Here is a 14,847-nt window from a genome sequence, read left to right as displayed (position 1 = left end):
CACCAGTCAGTGTACAGATATCTCCCGGAGAGAGAGGGGACTGAGAGACACCAGTCAGTGTACAGATATCACCCTGAGATAGAGGGGACTGAGAGACACCAGTCAGTGTACAGATATCTCGCTGAGAGACAGAGGGGACTGAGAGACACCAGTCAGTGTACAGATATCTCCCTGAGAGAGAGGGGACTGAGAGACACCAGTCAGTGTACAGATATCACCCTGAGAGAGAGGGGACTGAGAGACACCAGTCAGTGTCGAGAGATCTCCCTGAGAGAGAGGGGACTGAGAGACACCAGTCAGTGTCGAGATATCTCCCTGAGAGAGAGGGGATGGAGAGACACCAGTCCGTGTACAGATATCTCCCTGAGAGAGAGGGGAGTGAGAGACACCAGTCAGTGTACAGATATCACCCTGAGAGAGAGGGGACTGAGAGACACCAGTCAGTGCACAGATATTACCCTGAGAGAGAGGGGACTGAGAGACACCAGTCAGTGTACAGATATCACCCTGAGAGAGAGGGGACTGAGAGACACCAGTCAGTGTACAGATATCACCCTGAGAGAGAGGGGACTGAGAGACACCAGTCAGTGTACAGATATCTCACTGAGAGAGGGTACTGAGAGACACCAGTCAGTGTATAGATATCACCTTGAGAGAGAGGGGACTGAGAGACACCAGTCAGTGTACAGATATCACCCTGAGAGAGAGGGGACTGAGAGACACCAGTCAGTTTACAGATATCACCCTTAGAGAGAGGGGACTGAGAGACACCAGTCAGTGCACAGATATTACCCTGAGAGAGAGGGGACTGAGAGACACCAGTCAGTGTACAGATATCACCCTGAGAGAGAGGGGACTGAGAGACACCAGTCAGTGTACAGATATCACCCTGAGAGAGAGGGGACAGAGAGACACCAGTCAGTGTACAGATATCTCCCTGACAGAGAGGGGACTGAGAGACACCAGTCAGTGTACAGATATCTCCCTGAGAGAGAGGGGACTGAGAGACACCAGTCAGTGTACAGATATCTCCCTGACAGAGAGGGGACTGAGAGACACCAGTCAGTGTACAGATATCTCCCTGACAGGGAGGGGACTGAGAGACAGCAGTCAGTGTACAGATATCACCCTGAGAGAGAGGGGTCTGAGAGACACCAGTCAGTGTACAGATATCACCCTGAGAGAGAGGGGACTGAGAGACACCAGTCAGTGTACAGATATCACCCTGAGAGAGAGGGGACTGAGAGACACCAGTCAGTGTACAGATATCACCCTGAGAGAGAGGGGTCAGAGAGACACCAGTCAGTGTACAGATATCACCCTGAGAGAGAGGGGACTGAGAGACACCAGTCAGTGTACAGATATCTCCCTGAGAGAGAGGGGAATGAGAGACACCAGTCAGTGTACAGATATCTTCCTGACAGGGAGGGGACTGAGAGACACCAGTCAGTGTACAGATATCTCCCTGACAGAGAGGGGACTGAGAGACACCAGTCAGTGTACAGATATCTCCCTGAGAGAGAGGGGACTGAGAGACACCAGTCAGTGTACAGATATCTCCCTGACAGGGAGGGGACTGAGAGACACCAGTCAGTGTACAGATATCACCCTGAGAGAGAGGGGTCAGAGAGACACCAGTCAGTGTACAGATATCACCCTGAGAGAGAGGGGACTGAGAGACACCAGTCAGTGTACAGATATCTCACTGAGAGACAGAGGGGACTGAGAGACACCAGTCAGTGTCCACATATCTCCCTGAGAGAGAGGGGACTGACAGACACCAGTCAGTGTACAGATATCACCCTGAGAGAGAGGGGACTGAGAGACACCAGTCAGTGTACAGATATCTCCCGGAGAGAGAGGGGACTGAGAGACACCAGTCAGTGTACAGATATCACCCTGAGATAGAGGGGACTGAGAGACACCAGTCAGTGTACAGATATCTCGCTGAGAGACAGAGGGGACTGAGAGACACCAGTCAGTGTACAGATATCTCCCTGAGAGAGAGGGGACTGAGAGACACCAGTCAGTGTACAGATATCACCCTGAGAGAGAGGGGACTGAGAGACACCAGTCAGTGTCGAGAGATCTCCCTGAGAGAGAGGGGACTGAGAGACACCAGTCAGTGTCGAGATATCTCCCTGAGAGAGAGGGGATGGAGAGACACCAGTCCGTGTACAGATATCTCCCTGAGAGAGAGGGGAGTGAGAGACACCAGTCAGTGTACAGATATCACCCTGAGAGAGAGGGGACTGAGAGACACCAGTCAGTGCACAGATATTACCCTGAGAGAGAGGGGACTGAGAGACACCAGTCAGTGTACAGATATCACCCTGAGAGAGAGGGGACTGAGAGACACCAGTCAGTGTACAGATATCACCCTGAGAGAGAGGGGACTGAGAGACACCAGTCAGTGTACAGATATCTCACTGAGAGAGGGTACTGAGAGACACCAGTCAGTGTATAGATATCACCTTGAGAGAGAGGGGACTGAGAGACACCAGTCAGTGTACAGATATCACCCTGAGAGAGAGGGGACTGAGAGACACCAGTCAGTTTACAGATATCACCCTTAGAGAGAGGGGACTGAGAGACACCAGTCAGTGCACAGATATTACCCTGAGAGAGAGGGGACTGAGAGACACCAGTCAGTGTACAGATATCACCCTGAGAGAGAGGGGACTGAGAGACACCAGTCAGTGTACAGATATCACCCTGAGAGAGAGGGGACAGAGAGACACCAGTCAGTGTACAGATATCTCCCTGACAGAGAGGGGACTGAGAGACACCAGTCAGTGTACAGATATCTCCCTGAGAGAGAGGGGACTGAGAGACACCAGTCAGTGTACAGATATCTCCCTGACAGAGAGGGGACTGAGAGACACCAGTCAGTGTACAGATATCTCCCTGACAGGGAGGGGACTGAGAGACAGCAGTCAGTGTACAGATATCACCCTGAGAGAGAGGGGTCTGAGAGACACCAGTCAGTGTACAGATATCACCCTGAGAGAGAGGGGACTGAGAGACACCAGTCAGTGTACAGATATCACCCTGAGAGAGAGGGGACTGAGAGACACCAGTCAGTGTACAGATATCACCCTGAGAGAGAGGGGACTGAGAGACACCAGTCAGTGTACAGATATCTCACTGAGAGAGGGGACTGAGAGACACCAGTCAGTGTATAGATATCACCTTGAGAGAGAGGGGACTGAGAGACACCAGTCAGTGTACAGATATCACCCTGAGAAAGGGGACTGAGAGACACCAGTCAGTGTACAGATATCACCCTGAGAGAGAGGGGAGTGACAGACACCAGTCAGTGTACAGATATCACCCTGAGAGAGGGGACTGAGAGACACCAGTCAGTGTACAGATATCACCCTGAGAGAGAGGGGACTGACAGACACCAGTCAGTGTACAGATATCACCCTGACAGTGAGGGGACTGAGAGACACCGGTCAGTGTACAGATATCTCCCTGAGAGAGAGGGGACTGAGAGACACCAGTCAGTGTACAGATATCTCCCTGAGAGAGAGGGGAATGAGAGACACCAGTCAGTGTACAGATATCTTCCTGACAGGGAGGGGACTGAGAGACACCAGTCAGTGTACAGATATCTCCCTGACAGAGAGGGGACTGAGAGACACCAGTCAGTGTACAGATATCTCCCTGAGAGAGAGGGGACTGAGAGACACCAGTCAGTGTACAGATATCTCCCTGACAGGGAGGGGACTGAGAGACACCAGTCAGTGTACAGATATCACCCTGAGAGAGAGGGGTCAGAGAGACACCAGTCAGTGTACAGATATCACCCTGAGAGAGAGGGGACTGAGAGACAGCAGTCAGTGTACAGATATCTCACTGAGAGACAGAGGGGACTGAGAGACACCAGTCAGTGTCCACATATCTCCCTGAGAGAGAGGGGACTGACAGACACCAGTCAGTGTACAGATATCACCCTGAGAGAGAGGGGACTGAGAGACACCAGTCAGTGTACAGATATCTCCCGGAGAGAGAGGGGACTGAGAGACACCAGTCAGTGTACAGATATCACCCTGAGATAGAGGGGACTGAGAGACACCAGTCAGTGTACAGATATCTTGCTGAGAGACAGAGGGGACTGAGAGACACCAGTCAGTGTACAGATATCTCCCTGAGAGAGAGGGGACTGAGAGACACCAGTCAGTGTACAGATATCACCCTGAGAGAGAGGGGACTGAGAGACACCAGTCAGTGTCGAGATATCTCCCTGAGAGAGAGGGGATGGAGAGACACCAGTCCGTGTACAGATATCTCCCTGAGAGAGAGGGGACTGAGAGACACCAGTCAGTGTACAGATATCACCCTGAGAGAGAGGGGACTGAGAGACACCAGTCAGTGTACAGATATCACCCTGAGAGAGAGGGGACTGAGAGACACCAGTCAGTGTACAGATATCTCACTGAGAGAGGGTACTGAGAGACACCAGTCAGTGTATAGATATCACCTTGAGAGAGAGGGGACTGAGAGACACCAGTCAGTGTACAGATATCACCCTGAGAGAGAGGGGACTGAGAGACACCAGTCAGTTTACAGATATCACCCTGAGAGAGAGGGGACTGAGAGACACCAGTCAGTGCACAGATATTACCCTGAGAGAGAGGGGACTGAGAGACACCAGTCAGTGTACAGATATCACCCTGAGAGAGAGGGGACTGAGAGACACCAGTCAGTGTACAGATATCACCCTGAGAGAGAGGGGACAGAGAGACACCAGTCAGTGTACAGATATCTCCCTGACAGAGAGGGGACTGAGAGACACCAGTCAGTGTACAGATATCTCCCTGAGAGAGAGGGGACTGAGAGACACCAGTCAGTGTACAGATATCTCCCTGACAGAGAGGGGACTGAGAGACACCAGTCAGTGTACAGATATCACCCTGAGAGAGAGGGGACAGAGAGACACCAGTCAGTGTACAGATATCTCCCTGACAGAGAGGGGACTGAGAGACACCAGTCAGTGTACAGATATCTCCCTGACAGGGAGGGGACTGAGAGACACCAGTCAGTGTACAGATATCACCCTGAAAGAGAGGGGACAGAGAGACAGCAGTCAGTGTACAGATATCACCCTGAGAGAGAGGGGACTGAGAGACACCAGTCAGTGCACAGATATTACCCTGAGAGAGAGGGGACTGAGAGACACCAGTCAGTGTACAGATATCACCCTGAGAGAGAGGGGACTGAGAGACACCAGTCAGTGTACAGATATCACCCTGAGAGAGAGGGGACTGAGAGACACCAGTCAGTGTACAGATATCTCACTGAGAGAGGGGACTGAGAGACACCAGTCAGTGTATAGATATCAGCTTGAGAGAGAGGGGACTGAGAGACACCAGTCAGTGTACAGATATCACCCTGAGAGAGGGGACTGAGAGACACCAGTCAGTGTACAGATATCACCCTGAGAGAGAGGGGACTGACAGACACCAGTCAGTGTACAGATATCACCCTGAGAGAGGGGACTGAGAGACACCAGTCAGTGTACAGATATCACCCTGAGAGAGAGGGGACTGACAGACACCAGTCAGTGTACAGATATCACCCTGACAGTGAGGGGACTGAGAGACACCAGTCAGTGTACAGATATCTCCCTGAGAGAGAGGGGACTGAGAGACACCAGTCAGTGTACAGATAACTCCCTGAGAGAGAGGGGACTGAGAGACACCAGTCAGTGTACAGATATCTCCCTGACAGGGAGGGGACTGAGAGACACCAGTCAGTGTACAGATATCTCCCTGACAGAGAGTGGACTGAGAGACACCAGTCAGTGTACAGATATCTCCCAGAGAGAGAGGGGACTGAGAGACACCAGTCAGTGTACAGATATCTCCCTGACAGGGAGGGGACTGAGAGACACCAGTCAGTGTACAGATATCACCCTGAGAGAGAGGGGACAGAGAGACACCAGTCAGTGTACAGATATCACCCTGAGAGAGAGGGGACTGAGAGACAGCAGTCAGTGTACAGATATCTCACTGAGAGACAGAGGGGACTGAGAGACACCAGTCAGTGTACAGATATCACCCTGAGAGAGAGGGGACTGAGAGACACCAGTCAGTGTACAGATATCTCCCGGAGAGAGAGGGGACTGAGAGACACCAGTCAGTGTACAGATATCACCCTGAGATAGAGGGGACTGAGAGACACCAGTCAGTGTACAGATATCTCGCTGAGAGACAGAGGGGACTGAGAGACACCAGTCAGTGTACAGATATCACCCTGAGAGAGAGGGGACTGAGAGACACCAGTCAGTGTCGAGATATCTCCCTGAGAGAGAGGGGACTGAGAGACACCAGTCAGTGTCGAGATATCTCCCTGAGAGAGAGGGGACTGAGAGACACCAGTCCGTGTACAGATATCTCCCTGAGAGAGAGGGGAGTGAGAGACACCAGTCAGTGTACAGATATCACCCTGAGAGAGAGGGGACTGAGAGACACCAGTCAGTGCACAGATATCTCGCTGAGAGACAGAGGGGACTGAGAGACACCAGTCAGTGTACAGATATCACCCTGAGAGAGAGGGGACTGAGAGACACCAGTCAGTGTACAGATATCACCCTGACAGTGAGGGGACTGAGAGACACCAGTCAGTGTACAGATATCTCCCTGAGAGAGAGGGGACTGAGAGACACCAGTCAGTGTACAGATATCACCCTGAGGGAGAGGGGACTGAGAGACACCAGTCAGTGTACAGATATCTCACTGAGAGAGGGGACTGAGAGACACCAGTCATTTTACAGATATCTCCCTGAGAGAGAGGGGACTGAGAGACACCAGTCAGTGTACAGATATCTCCCTGAGAGAGAGGGGACTGAGAGACACCAGTCAGTGTACAGATATCTCCCTGACAGAGAGGGGACTGAGAGACACCAGTCAGTGTACAGATATCACCCTGACAGAGAGGGGACTGAGAGACACCAGTCAGTGTACAGATATCTCCCTGACAGAGAGGGGACTGAGAGACACCAGTCAGTGTACAGATATCTCCCTGAGAGAGAGGGGACTGAGAGACACCAGTCAGTGTACAGATATCTCCCTGACAGAGAGGGGACTGAGAGACACCAGTCAGTGTGCAGATATCTCACTGAGAGACAGAGGGGACTGAGAGACACCAGTCAGTGTACAGATATCTCACTGAGAGACAGAGGGGACTGAGAGACACCAGTCAGTGTCCACATATCTCCCTGAGAGAGAGAGGACTGAGAGACACCAGTCAGTGTACAGATATCTCACTGAGAGACAGAGGGGACTGAGAGACACCAGTCAGTGTCCACATATCTCCCTGAGAGAGAGGGGACTGACAGACACCAGTCAGTGTACAGATATCACCCTGAGAGAGAGGGGACTGAGAGACACCAGTCAGTGTACAGATATCTCCCGAAGAGAGAGGGGACTGAGAGACACCAGTCAGTGTACAGATATCACCCTGAGATAGAGGGGACTGAGAGACACCAGTCAGTGTACAGATATCTCGCTGAGAGACAGAGGGGACTGAGAGACACCAGTCAGTGTACAGATATCACCCTGAGAGAGAGGGGACTGAGAGACACCAGTCAGTGTACAGATATCACCCTGAGAGAGAGGGGACTGAGAGACACCAGTCAGTGTACAGATATCACCCTGAGAGAGGGGACTGAGAGACACCAGTCAGTGTACAGATATCACCCTGAGAGAGAGGGGAGTGAGAGACACCAGTCAGTGTACAGATATCACCCTGGCAGTGAGGGGACTGAGAGACACCAGTCAGTGTACAGATATCTCCCTGAGAGAGAGGGGACTGAGAGACACCAGTCAGTGTACAGATATCACCCTGAGGGAGAGGGGACTGAGAGACACCAGTCAGTGTACAGATATCTCACTGAGAGAGGGGACTGAGAGACACCAGTCATTTTACAGATATCTCCCTGAGAGAGAGGGGACTGAGAGACACCAGTCAGTGTACAGATATCTCCCTGAGAGAGAGGGGACTGAGAGACACCAGTCAGTGTACAGATATCTCCCTGACAGAGAGGGGACTGAGAGACACCAGTCAGTGTACAGATATCACCCTGAGAGAGAGGGGACAGAGAGACACCAGTCAGTGTACAGATATCTCCCTGACAGAGAGGGGACTGAGAGACACCAGTCAGTGTACAGATATCTCCCTGAGAGAGAGGGGACTGAGAGACACCAGTCAGTGTACAGATATCTCCCTGACAGAGAGGGGACTGAGAGACACCAGTCAGTGTGCAGATATCTCACTGAGAGACAGAGGGGACTGAGAGACACCAGTCAGTGTACAGATATCTCACTGAGAGACAGAGGGGACTGAGAGACACCAGTCAGTGTCCACATATCTCCCTGAGAGAGAGAGGACTGAGAGACACCAGTCAGTGTACAGATATCTCACTGAGAGACAGAGGGGACTGAGAGACACCAGTCAGTGTCCACATATCTCCCTGAGAGAGAGGGGACTGACAGACACCAGTCAGTGTACAGATATCACCCTGAGAGAGAGGGGACTGAGAGACACCAGTCAGTGTACAGATATCTCCCGAAGAGAGAGGGGACTGAGAGACACCAGTCAGTGTACAGATATCACCCTGAGATAGAGGGGACTGAGAGACACCAGTCAGTGTACAGATATCTCGCTGAGAGACAGAGGGGACTGAGAGACACCAGTCAGTGTACAGATATCACCCTGAGAGAGAGGGGACTGAGAGACACCAGTCAGTGTACAGATATCACCCTGAGAGAGAGGGGACTGAGAGACACCAGTCAGTGTACAGATATCACCCTGAGAGAGGGGACTGAGAGACACCAGTCAGTGTACAGATATCACCCTGAGAGAGAGGGGACTGACAGACACCAGTCAGTGTACAGATATCACCCTGACAGTGAGGGGACTGAGAGACACCAGTCAGTGTACAGATATCTCCCTGAGAGAGAGGGGACTGAGAGACACCAGTCAGTGTACAGATATCTCCCTGAGAGAGAGGGGACTGAGAGACACCAGTCAGTGTACAGATATCTCCCTGACAGGGAGGGGACTGAGAGACACCAGTCAGTGTACAGATAACACCCTGAGAGAGAGGGGACTGAGAGACACCAGTCAGTATACAGATTTCACCCTGAGAGAGAGGGGACAGAGAGACACCAGTCAGTGTACAGATATCACCCTGAGAGAGAGGGGACTGAGAGACAGCAGTCAGTGTACAGATATCTCACTGAGAGACTGAGGGGACTGAGAGACACCAGTCAGTGTCCACATATCTCCCTGAGAGAGAGGGGACTGACAGACACCAGTCAGTGTACAGATATCACCCTGAGAGAGAGGGGACAGAGAGACACCAGTCAGTGTACAGATATCTCACTGAGAGACAGAGGGGACTGAGAGACACCAGTCAGTGTACAGATATCTCACTGAGAGACAGAGGGGACTGAGAGACACCAGTCAGTGTCCACATATCTCCCTGAGAGAGAGAGGACTGAGAGACACCAGTCAGTGTACAGATATCACCCTGAGAGAGAGGGGACTGAGAGACACCAGTCAGTGTACAGATATCTCCCGAAGAGAGAGGGGACTGAGAGACACCAGTCAGTGTACAGATATCACCCTGAGATAGAGGGGACTGAGAGACACCAGTCAGTGTACAGATATCTCGCTGAGAGACAGAGGGGACTGAGAGACACCAGTCAGTGTACAGATATCACCCTGAGAGAGAGGGGACTGAGAGACACCAGTCAGTGTACAGATATCTCCCTGAGAGAGAGGGGACTGAGAGACACCAGTCAGTGTACAGATATATCCCTGAGAGAGAGGGGACTGAGAGACACCAGTCAGTGTACAGATATCACCCTGAGAGAGAGGGGACAGAGAGACACCAGTCAGTGTACAGATATCTCCCTGACAGAGAGGGGACTGAGAGACACCAGTCAGTGTACAGATATCTCCCTGAGAGAGAGGGGACTGAGAGACACCAGTCAGTGTACAGATATCTCCCTGACAGAGAGGGGACTGAGAGACACCAGTCAGTGTACAGATATCACCCTGAGAGAGAGGGGACAGAGAGACACCAGTCAGTGTACAGATATCTCACTGAGAGACAGAGGGGACTGAGAGACACCAGTCAGTGTACAGATATCTCACTGAGAGACAGAGGGGACTGAGAGACACCAGTCAGTGTCCACATATCTCCCTGAGAGAGAGAGGACTGAGAGACACCAGTCAGTGTACAGATATCTCACTGAGAGACAGAGGGGACTGAGAGACACCAGTCAGTGTCCACATATCTCCCTGAGAGAGAGGGGACTGACAGACACCAGTCAGTGTACAGATATCACCCTGAGAGAGAGGGGACTGAGAGACACCAGTCAGTGTACAGATATCTCCCGAAGAGAGAGGGGACTGAGAGACACCAGTCAGTGTACAGATATCACCCTGAGATAGAGGGGACTGAGAGACACCAGTCAGTGTACAGATATCTCGCTGAGAGACAGAGGGGACTGAGAGACACCAGTCAGTGTACAGATATCACCCTGAGAGAGAGGGGACTGAGAGACACCAGTCAGTGTACAGATATCACCCTGAGAGACACCAGTCATTGTACAGTTATCTCACCGAGAGAGAGGGGACTGAGAGACACCAGTCAATGTCCACATATCTCCCTGAGAGAGAGGGGACTGAGAGACACCAGTCAGTGTCGAGATATCTCCCTGAGAGAGAGGGGACTGAGAGACACCAGTCCGTGTACAGATATCTCCCTGAGAGAGAGGGGACGGAGAGACACCAGTCAGTGTATAGATATCACCTTGAGAGAGAGGGGACTGAGAGACACCAGTCAGTGTACAGATATCACCCTGAGAGAGGGGACTGAGAGATACCAGTTAGTGTACAGATATCACCCTGACAGTGAGGGGACTGAGAGACACCAGTCAGTGTACAGATATCTCCCTGAGAGAGAGGGGACTGAGAGACACCAGTCATTTTACAGATATCTCCCTGGGAGAGAGGGGACTGAGAGACACCAGTCAGTGTACAGATATCTCCCTGAAAGAGAGGGGACTGAGAGACACCAGTCAGTGTACAGATATCTCCCTGACAGAGAGGGGACTGAGAGACACCAGTCAGTGTACAGATATCACCCTGAGAGAGAGGGGACAGAGAGACACCAGTCAGTGTACAGATATCTCCCTGACAGAGAGGGGACTGAGAGACACCAGTCAGTGTACAGATATCTCCCTGACAGGGAGGGGACTGAGAGACAGCAGTCAGTGTACAGATATCACCCTGAGAGAGAGGGGACTGAGAGACACCAGTCAGTGCACAGATATTACCCTGAGAGAGAGGGGACTGAGAGACACCAGTCAGTGTACAGATATCACCCTGAGAGAGAGGGGACTGAGAGACACCAGTCAGTGTACAGATATCACCCTGAGAGAGAGGGGACTGAGAGACACCAGTCAGTGTACAGATATCTCACTGAGAGAGGGGACTGAGAGACACCAGTCAGTGTATAGCTATCACCTTGAGAGAGAGGGGACTGTGAGACACCAGTCAGTGTACAGATATCACCCTGAGAGAGGGGACTGAGAGACACCAGTCAGTGTACAGATATCACCCTGAGAGAGAGGGGAGTGAGAGACACCAGTCAGTGTACAGATATCACCCTGACAGTGAGGGGACTGAGAGACACCAGTCAGTGTACAAATATCTCCCTGAGAGAGAGGGGACTGAGAGACACCAGTCAGTGTACAGATATCACCCTGAGGGAGAGGGGACTGAGAGACACCAGTCAGTGTACAGATATCTCCCTGAGAGAGAGGGGACTGAGAGACACCAGTCAGTGTACAGATATCTCCCTGACAGAGAGGGGACTGAGAGACACCAGTCAGTGTACAGATATCACCCTGAGAGAGAGGGGACAGAGAGACACCAGTCAGTGTACAGATATCACCCTGAGAGAGAGGGGACTGAGAGACACCAGTCAGTGTACAGATATCTCACTGAGAGACAGAGGGGACTGAGAGACACCAGTCAGTGTCCACATATCTCCCTGAGAGAGAGAGGACTGAGAGACACCAGTCAGTGTACAGATATCTCACTGAGAGACAGAGGGGACTGAGAGACACCAGTCAGTGTCCACATCTCTCCCTGAGAGAGAGGGGACTGACAGACACCAGTCAGTGTACAGATATCACCCTGAGAGAGAGGGGACTGACAGACACCAGTCAGTGTACAGATATCTCCCTGAGAGAGAGGGGACTGAGAGACACCAGTCAGTGTACAGCTATCTCCCTGAGAGAGAGGGGACTGAGAGACACCAGTCAGTGTACAGATATCACCCTGAGATAGAGGGGACTGAGAGACACCAGTCAGTGTACAGATATCTCGCTGAGAGACAGAGGGGACTGAGAGACACCAGTCAGTGTACAGATATCACCCTGAGAGAGAGGGGACTGTGAGACACCAGTCAATGTCCACATATCACCCTGAGAGAGAGGGGACAGAGAGACACCAGTCAGTGTACAGATATCTCCCTGACAGAGAGGGGACTGAGAGACACCAGTCAGTGTACAGATATCTCCCTGAGAGAGAGGGGACTGAGAGACAACAGTCAGTGTACAGATATCTCCCTGACAGAGAGGGCACTGAGAGACACCAGTCAGTGTACAGATATCACCCTGAGAGAGAGGGGACAGAGAGACACCAGTCAGTGTACAGATATCACCCTGAGAGAGAGGGGACTGAGAGACACCAGTCAGTGTACAGATATCTCACTGAGAGACAGAGGGGACTGAGAGACACCAGTCAGTGTCCACATATCTCCCTGAGAGAGAGAGGACTGAGAGACACCAGTCAGTGTACAGATATCTCACTGAGAGACAGAGGGGACTGAGAGACACCAGTCAGTGTCCACATCTCTCCCTGAGAGAGAGGGGACTGACAGACACCAGTCAGTGTACAGATATCACCCTGAGAGAGAGGGGACTGAGAGACACCAGTCAGTGTACAGATATCTCCCTGAGAGAGAGGAGACTGAGAGACACCAGTCAGTGTACAGATATCACCCTGAGATAGAGGGGACTGAGAGACACCAGTCAGTGTACAGATATCTCGCTGAGAGACAGAGGGGACTGAGAGACACCAGTCAGTGTACAGATATCACCCTGAGAGAGAGGGGACTGAGAGACACCAGTCAGTGTACAGATATCACCCTGAGAGACACCAGTCATTGTACAGTTATCTCACCGAGAGAGAGGGGACTGAGAGACACCAGTCAATGTCCACATATCTCCCTGAGAGAGAGGGGACTGAGAGACACCAGTCAGTGTATAGATATCACCTTGAGAGAGAGGGGACTGAGAGACACCAGTCAGTGTACAGATATCACCCTGGGAGAGAGGGGACTGAGAGACACCAGTCAGTGTCCACATATCTCCCTGAGAGAGAGGGGACTGAGAGACACCAGTCAGTGTACAGATATCTCACTGAGAGACAGAGGGGACTGAGAGACACCAGTCAGTGTCCACATATCTCCCTGAGAGAGAGGGGACTGAGAGACACCAGTCAGTGTACAGATATCACCCTGAGAGACAGAGGGGACTGAGAGACACCAGTCAGTGTCCACATATCTCCCTGAGAGAGAGGGGACTGACAGACACCAGTCAGTGTACAGATATCACCCTGAGAGAGAGGGGACTGAGAGACACCAGTCAGTGTACAGATATCACCCTGAGAGAGAGGGGACTGAGAGACACCAGTCAATGTACAGATATCACCCTGATAGACACCAGTCAGTGTACAGATATCTCACCGAGAGAGAGGGGACTGAGAGACACCAGTCAGTGTCGAGATATCTCCCTGAGAGAGAGGGGACTGAGAGACACCAGTCAGTGTACAGATATCACCCTGAGAGACACCAGTCAGTGTACAGATATCTCACCGAGAGAGAGGGGACTGAGAGACACCAGTCAGTGTCGAGATATCTCCCTGAGAGAGAGGGGACTGAGAGACACCAGTCATTGATACACAGATAATGATGTGCAAAGTGAACTCTTTATGTGCTGTGAATCTTCTATTCGTTTCTATCATTCTGTGATATAATCTCTGCCTCTCCTTCTCTCTCCATTTCTCTCTCTTTCTCTCTCCTTTGTCTCCCTCTTTGTCTATCTGTCTCCCTTCCTACACCCTCATTCCCTATCCCCCCTCTATCACCCCTCTATCTCCCCTCTATCTCCCCTCTATGCCCCGCTCTCTCTCCCTCTATTTGCCCCTCTATTCCCCCTTCTCTCCCCCTCCCCCTCCCTACCCCCTCCCTGCCACTTCCTTTCCCTCCCTCTGCCTCTGTCTCTCTCTCTCTCCCCACTCTGTCCCCCTCTCCTCTGTTTTCAACCCCCCCCTCCCCACTCCCTCTCGCTCCCTCTCTCTCTTTCTCTCTCCCTATCTGCCTCACTCTCTCTGTCCTTCTGCCTTTCCTCCCCCACTCCCTCCCCCTTTCCCTCTGTACCCCTCTCTTTATCTTTCACCCTTTCTCTGCCCTCTCACTGTTGTTTTCACCACTGGCTCTCTCTCTCTCTCTCTCTCTCCGCCCCTCTGCCTCTGTCTCTCTCTCGCTTCCTCCCTCCCCTCTCTCTCTCTCCGTTGACAGGTATGCGTTCCACAGCTCCTCCTGGCTGGTTGCAGGGAAAGCCGATCCCAGTACTCCTGGTCGAGTTCACTTCCACCCGGATTCTCCTGCCAAGGGGGCTCAGTGGATGAAACAGATGGTGTCCTTTGACAAACTCAAACTGACCAATAACCTGCTGGATGATAACGGACATGTGG

General features: G+C 51.9%; 1 protein-coding gene across 1 annotated transcript in view; it reads left to right on the top strand.

The window, feature by feature from the left end:
* LOC137385189 (T-box transcription factor TBX1-like) overlaps positions 1–14,847 on the top strand; it is a 62,163-nt gene that overhangs the window by 24,425 nt on the left and 22,891 nt on the right. The window contains exon 3 of the mRNA XM_068060176.1: positions 14,672–14,843. Coding sequence (XP_067916277.1) covers positions 14,672–14,843 — 172 coding nt within the window. The remainder of the gene's footprint in view (positions 1–14,671; positions 14,844–14,847) is intronic.

Source organism: Heterodontus francisci, chromosome 28 (genome assembly GCF_036365525.1).
Source record: "Heterodontus francisci isolate sHetFra1 chromosome 28, sHetFra1.hap1, whole genome shotgun sequence".
In the NCBI taxonomy this organism is placed as follows: Eukaryota; Metazoa; Chordata; class Chondrichthyes; order Heterodontiformes; family Heterodontidae; genus Heterodontus; species Heterodontus francisci.
The sequence above is the reverse complement of the archived record's forward strand: the minus strand, read 5'-3'. Positions and strand labels throughout refer to the sequence as shown.